This window comes from Labeo rohita, unplaced genomic scaffold (assembly GCF_022985175.1).
Source record: "Labeo rohita strain BAU-BD-2019 unplaced genomic scaffold, IGBB_LRoh.1.0 scaffold_72, whole genome shotgun sequence".
NCBI classification, from domain to species: domain Eukaryota; kingdom Metazoa; phylum Chordata; class Actinopteri; order Cypriniformes; family Cyprinidae; genus Labeo; species Labeo rohita.
In genome coordinates, this window is record NW_026129656.1 from 229,676 (window position 1) to 236,701 (window position 7,026).

Genomic DNA, 7,026 nt, shown 5'->3' on the forward strand with positions numbered 1-7,026 from the left:
GATTTTGCTGTTGCACTTGCTTATCTAGTGTATATTTTCTCTATCATGTGTATTCACTTGATTTCAGCGGTCAGCAATAAAGATACCCTCAATGGCCATGTTTGAGAATGTTTCAGGCAGGTTGCAAATTTGTTGTGTTTTTATATCTTCTAAATGTAAACATATTTAAAAAATGTGAAATGTAATGTGTAATTAATTACTTTTGAATAAAGGTGTATGTTCAGTGTTTGATGGCATTGAGATATTGAGAATCCTTAAAAATACTATCAAATAGTATTCAAATAGAACAACCCTACTTGGACACATTATTGTAAAGTGTTACTGCTTTGACTGTTACTGCAAGATCATTCCTCCATGCCAGAAATATCAGATGCAAAAACCTGTTAACAATTCTTGTCTGATACCCAAAACCAGTGTTTTTTTCTGGTACCTAAAACTCTATATTAACAGTCTTCTAGCAGCCAAGAAGTTGACTGAGCAAAGCCAGTGAAGAAGCAGGAAATGAAGTGATGATGATAATAAAAAAGGAGCAGTGTTCATTCAATAGTTGCCTATACACTGTCTGACCAGCACAAATCCAACAAGTGTTAAACCAAACTGCTTCACAACAACATCCCATTAACCTTAGATTTCCATAAACATTCCCTCTTATCTCTTATTCAAGAAGACAAATAGCCCTTGAAATCACATCTTTAAGGCTAAACCATGGAAAAACAATATTAAAAAAATAGTAATATAATATAAATGACTAATCAATCAATGAAATGAATATTATTATAAATTATGATTACATTTAATAATAAAACAATTAAATAATAAATGATTATGAATGAAAAAAGAAAGTAAAAACACAAATGTATGGTTGCTTTCTTAAAACAAAAAACATCTGTGTAACATACAAACATCTCGTTTCCACAAACCAAAAAAAATCATGTGATTTAAAACAGTGATTTAAAAAAAACCCCCTGAAATTCCTGGCATATACTCATCTTGTATTTTTCCCCCTTGTTTCTCACTGCATTGTGAAGCATACATGCATTTTAAAAGGTTATCTATAAATTTTAAAGGTTATCCATTTGTCCCAGAATTACTGCACACAAGACTGCATGTATGAAAAAAAAAAGTTTATTTGTCAGCAACAAGTATCACAAATATATGAAAAAAATATAGCGTAAGAAATATATTAATTTAGTCAATAAATAGTCACACATATCAAAACAGCCTTGCAAGAGTCTATCCTGTTAGTAGTGCTTATGGGAGGACTCTTACCAGACTGACAACAGTACAGACACATGAGGTATTCTGTGTTTGTTTACAGACAGACAAACATCTGGATGAATCAGATTGCATTCTAAAAAGGCATAACAGGCTCATTGCTTCAACTTCCATTGTCTTAAGGCAGAGCCTGCTCAGAACTACATTCACTGATCAAAAAAAAAAAAAAAAAAAAAATTCAAAAAGTAGCAGTACACATTACAATTAGCACCTTTACATCTAACACCTTCCCATCTCCTCAGACTACTCTCCTAATAAAAAAAACAATAGTAAAAAAAGGAAAATAATCCCTGAGCAACCTGTAAGACATGGGGCTTCTTTGCTACCAGATAATCAAAAATCTGATTATCAATAAAGTCAGAGACTCATCAACAAATCAAAAAAAAAAAAAAAAAAAGGAGAGATTATCACAAAGGAATTCGAGGGAGTGTTTCTACTTGGTTTGTGTCACATCAAATTTTAAAAGGTCAGGTATGGACCACAGTGTTAAAATACTAAAACAGTCTGGGGGAGCTAGGCTTCATCAGCCGTCGTCTTCAATAACATAATAGTGAGCAATCATGGAATATTGATAGTAACACAGGAACTAATCGTTCCTGAGCTTTAATACTGGAAAGATCACCTCAGGGATCATACAGTCATCATATAAATAAAACTCTCCCCAGTCAGGAGGTGAGAAAACAAATGAAACCACTTTGAAGAGACCGTCTCAGCAGGAGGGCGAGGTAGTGATGGGACTCTGCAGGAAGGAAAGAGGGCTGGCCGCTGTGTGGATGGGAAAATTGAACACTGTGCCGCTTTTGCTAATGGCTGGGCTTCCTGCCTCTGAGGAGCACGTAGAGGAGGCAAGCACTTGGGATTCGAATTGCAAAAGCTGCCCCATGAAGCTAAAGTTGGGCGAGATGATGCTGCGCCGCTGTTTGACAAACTCAAAGGCCTCTTCAAGTTTGACGCGGTTGGTGCGCATCAGGTAAGCCAAACAGATGGTAGCAGAACGCGAAATACCCGCTTGGCAGTGAACGAAGACACGTCCACCTTTATTCCGTACAGAATCTGTGGGACAAGAAAAAGTAGGGTGTTGGTTAAAACTCAGTTGATCAGGATCCCAAAAACAACTTCTTTAACCACACATTCAATTGTAAATTATACTCTGCAGGTTTTCTAATCAAGAAGGCCATCTCATTAAAGAAACTGGAAAAGTTAAACCAAGCAGGGGTTCGAGTTAGAGGGGAAACACCCCCCCGGCAGGCCTGAATACACAATGGGGGGGTTGCGGCATCCCTGCTAAGTGCACTGATCTGATAGGAGGGCAACAGAGACCCAGAGACACTACCTTTTGTTCAGGCTAAACAAAGGATGCAAAGCATTCAGACAGAGCCAGTTGCCCCATGAAAAGATCAGGTCATGGCCTGGTGTTATTTGAAAAGGGGGCACCTCTTTAGACAGGATGAGAGGATGATGCAAGACTTAGTGGCTGTCAGGCCAGCTGGTCGAAATGGAGGGAACTTTTGAAAAATTCAATTCAGACATCAGCTGAATGGGGGTTGGGCTGAGAATCTGCCTGCTTGCCAAAGCTCCTCATATGGTGACATCTGTTCCCTATTTCGTAACAGGGGTTTGAAAAATATCAGTGAAAAATGATACTCACCGATAAATTCAATGGCTTCATTGAACCAGGAACTGATGTTGGCTTTGTGATTGTCCTCAACAGGAATACTCTTATACTGATAGTGGTCTTCAAAGTGGTTGGGGCAGTTGGAAGAGACGTTAATGAGGGCTGTGATTCCCAACATGTCCAGCATGTCTTTTCTGGAGGCGTGATAAGCGCTGCCTAAATATAGGAATGGCAAGATTTCTACAGGGCCACCCTAAAGAATAAAACAAAGAAAATTAGTGGACAAGCTCACTTATACTGATACAAAAATATTTATTCACATCTCAGGTGCTTGCTTTAAGAATATTTATAAGTTACCTGATCATACAGAGGGGTTGCACATGAGGTATCAGCTGTGTTTGGATGGCAGCCAGAGCTCAGAGGTAAACTCAAGCCTTGTGGTGGAACTGACTTCGTACACATGTCAGGAAACTCAGAGGAAAATGTGTCGAATCCACCTAAAACCAGTAAAACATAAGTCGTTTTCTTTAACAAGGGTGGAATTTACAAGTTGACAACAGCTGAAGAAAACATTTGGTCGCAAAACGTTTGGTTTTATAAACAAACAATCACAGTATACGAGTTCACACCTTCTATGTTAAATGGTATTATAATAAGATCGTTATATTAAAAAAGTTTTTCTTACCTTTAAGAAGGAATACACTTGCTCCACATGGATTGCGACACAAAGCGTTCACGGCGAGCATTAAAGTCCCGTCTTTCTTCACCTCTCCCATCTCCAGACTACGGTCATCCAGGAACACAACACTCTGGTATTCCCCGGACAGAAGCCTGTTCCTGGTTTCCTCGTTGGGTACAATGTGCTCCAGCCCCAGCCCCCCTCTGGCCCTCCGGCGTACTATAGTACTGAAGCGCACATTACTGGAACCCGATATATGAGACGAGCTGAAGGAGAAAAACGAGCGACAGTCCAGAACCAGACAGTCCGGATCATCTCCCTCCAGCAGATCACGAAGCGAGGCCGAGTCGATGGTGGGTACTTCCATGATGACCATAGTAGAGAATGATAGATCTAAATACATACAGCGAGATAAGCGCGATACGAGCCCGGGCGTTTGAAAAGTTCTCTCTAAAGTCCTTTGATCGAAAGTTTGATCCAATAATAGTCCGTTGACGGGCGTTGAAATGTTAATTCTTTTGTTTCCAGTTGAAAACTCAATCCTTTTTTTCTTCTCCTTCTTGTTCTGACCTGAAAGGCGCTAAGCGGAGGTTATATACTACCTCCCTTGCTTTCGTTGAGGGGCATGACGTCAAACGCTCCGCCTTTTTGGCCAGTTGCCCGCGTGAATTCGCACGTACGTCAGTGTGATTTAGCTTGGCTAACCAAACCCACATTATCTGATCCTTTCAAAGCAAGTCGACCTCTAGACCAAGAGACTGGTAATCTGGTCCGGTTTCCGAGTGGTGTCACTTCATTTGAATGTTACTATTGACGGTGATGATTATTGATGTTGTTTTGTTGTTGTTGTTGTTGTTGTTGTTGTTGTTGTTGTTGTTCTGATGGTGGTTTAGGGGTTTTGAGTGATACAATAGTTTTCCTCAGAAGTTGATCTTCGATTTTAAACCCATTTATCAACCAGGTCGATGTTTGGCCATTTTGAGATTATCAGTTTTGGCCAGTAGTGTTGCTGTTTTGGCAGATTAACACATTTGGCAGTTCCCTCTCATGTCAGTTTCAAACAAGGCATAAAGTGGTACACTTTCTGATCATTTAAGTAATGGTGTACGTACATTTTGTTTAAAAATATGTTTCAAATGGTTAAGATATATGCTATATATATTTTAAAATACAGAGGAAGAGTGATCGCACATGTACAATAATAAAGAATAAACTTAAGTGTCCCAATTTACTGGTGAGATCTCAGATATCTAGAGAGTTTTTCTCAGGAGGAAAATCATTTGATGATCATATGATGTTGTTGACTATAGAGAAACAATCAAGATATTACCAAGATCTCTATTTATTTATATAAGGTTAGTAATGCATCCTGTATTATTAGCTCATGTACGAAATTCAATAACAATCTGATAATAGTTGTCAAAAATAAAAGACTTTATAATATTTACATGATAAAGTTTTTTTTTTTTTTTTTTTTTTTTTTTCCGTGTGATTTTTTAAACTTTCCTCTTCAGATAAATAACAAGATAATTAGTGAACCTGTCATTGTACTAATAAAAGTTTATACTTTGTTTTTATTGTACAGGAGTACATAGTGTGCAATGCCGCGAGAGCAAAGGGAAACCATAAAAGTTAATCACTGTATAGAAACTTGAGGTCTAGTAAATTTCCATCAGCCTGAAAAGCAAACTAAGCTCAGGTATATGAGATCATGGTGTAGGAGATCTATATTTTTAGGATAATCAAACTGTTTCAGCCAAAAAGTCAGTGCACTTGGTAACTAGTTTGTCAGAGTTTGAATATTTTACAAGGTATATCCATAACAAATAATTGTCAACAAGTTATCAGAGTTTGTATATCTGTAAATATATGCTTTATTTAAAAATGTAATCATTTATTCACCATAGATATCTTATTTTTATATATATATATATATATATATATATATATATTTTTTTTTTTTTTTTTTTTTTTAAATCCTATGTATTTCATCTTTAATTTGATAATATTTTATTTCAGTGGGACAGTCGCAATACTTTACAAGAAGCAAAATGACATATGTAGGTCATGACGTCAGTATTGCATTTCTGAAACTTGAGTCAGGACTTGTGGAGGATTTCTGTCCAAATCTTTTCTGGGGTTGTCGTATAGAAAAAGCAAGTAACAATTTTACTGTTAAAAACACTGATGAGTCAGCAGAGAAATGCAAGCCACAAGATCAGAATGTAATGCCCCAGTAATAACTGTCTTCTGAATCTGAGTTACAAACTAGTTTGCATGCACGAGAATGGCACAGCATTGTTCATCCTAACATTTAAATTTTAATATAAATGTTTAAACTTTGAAATGTTCCCTGATATACACTTTTACAAAACCAATTATTTGTAAAATATATTTGTGTGTATAATCTGAAAATCTGAAAACATTCAAAAAATGACATTGACATTTAAGATTGCCTGCTCTCTGCTACGAAAAGACACAGACACACAAAACACAAAGAAAGAATGACACTCAATTCATCAAAAATTCAGTAAATCATATAGCCAGAACAGGCTTACCATGAGCCATGTCATTTAAAAACATATTTCAGAGATTACTCATACTTGCATGTTCTGTTTGTTACAAAGGGAAGTGAAAGAGTGTGAAAAACGAGGCATTTCCTTGGTGTAGCAAATAGAGTATACCACTGTCAAAGCAGATCATTTACGGACAGAGGTACCTCTGGGCAACGGCTGTTAGGCTTGGGAAAATACTCTGTATGTCCTTTTGCCTCTTTTCAACAAATCATTTATAGTAATTTTTGCAGATTCTGTATTGATGTCTGAAGGCTGAAATATCTCGAATGCACCCAGATATGACATAATGAAACACACTGCATGATGCACCACATAATTTAGCAGCACCTACTGTTTGGAAAATATGTGCAATATTACCATATAAAAATTGTACAATTTAATAGTAACGGTTATATCTAAGGATCTTGAAATATCTTTGTGTGTGTGTGTGTGTGTGTTTTACTTGTTCAGCTGTTCAATATGTCATTGACAAACAATTGCTCTTTGCAAGTGCAATTCCTGTAACATAATTATAAAATACATCTCTAGTAAATACAAAGAAAAAATATTCATTATGTGAGAATTTTGTAAAGAACCCTTTATGTGAATACTCAAAATTTATACTGGAACATGGAGTTTTTTTTCCAGTAACTTAAATGAAAGACTTTCACGTGTAATTTTGGGATAACCCTAACTCTACTTTACTTGATACTGACTGTGGTCAGGACTCTGTTCCCATTCTGAAATATGCGATTTCTTCTTTTTGAGCCATTGCTGTTGATTCACCCATGTGTCTAGAATCACTGTCATATTGTATGACACAACTTCTGTAAAGTTTCAGCTCACAGTGTTGTAACAGAACAAGGCTGATTCATAGATTCATATACTTTTGGCATCAATTG

The 7,026-nt window shown here is 36.7% G+C and overlaps 1 protein-coding gene across 1 annotated transcript; it reads right to left on the reverse strand.

Annotated features, from left to right (window-relative positions):
- Positions 1 to 1,109: 1,109 nt before the first annotated feature.
- On the reverse strand, positions 1,110 to 4,152 carry dusp1 (dual specificity phosphatase 1). The gene is made up of 4 exons (XM_051104424.1): positions 3,576 to 4,152; positions 3,248 to 3,387; positions 2,924 to 3,143; positions 1,110 to 2,328 (listed from the first exon to the last, which is right to left on the reverse strand). Exons 1-4 carry the CDS (start codon positions 3,970 to 3,972, stop codon positions 1,985 to 1,987), a joined length of 1,101 nt encoding a protein of 366 aa, XP_050960381.1. The 5' UTR covers positions 3,973 to 4,152; the 3' UTR covers positions 1,110 to 1,984.
- Positions 4,153 to 7,026: the final 2,874 nt, after the last annotated feature.

What these genes read in the sequence shown, in the direction of transcription:
- dusp1 (XM_051104424.1), bottom strand. Translation starts at nt 3,972, where the DNA reads ATGTATTTAGATCTATCATTCTCTACTATGGTCATCATGGAAGTACCC. An exon ending in AAGTGTATTCCTTCTTAAAG is followed by an intron (nt 3,388 to 3,575) that starts GTAAGAAAAACT and finishes TACTGGTTTTAG; the next exon opens with GTGGATTCGACACATTTTCC. An exon ending in CAACCCCTCTGTATGATCAG is followed by an intron (nt 3,144 to 3,247) that starts GTAACTTATAAA and finishes TTTATTCTTTAG; the next exon opens with GGTGGCCCTGTAGAAATCTT.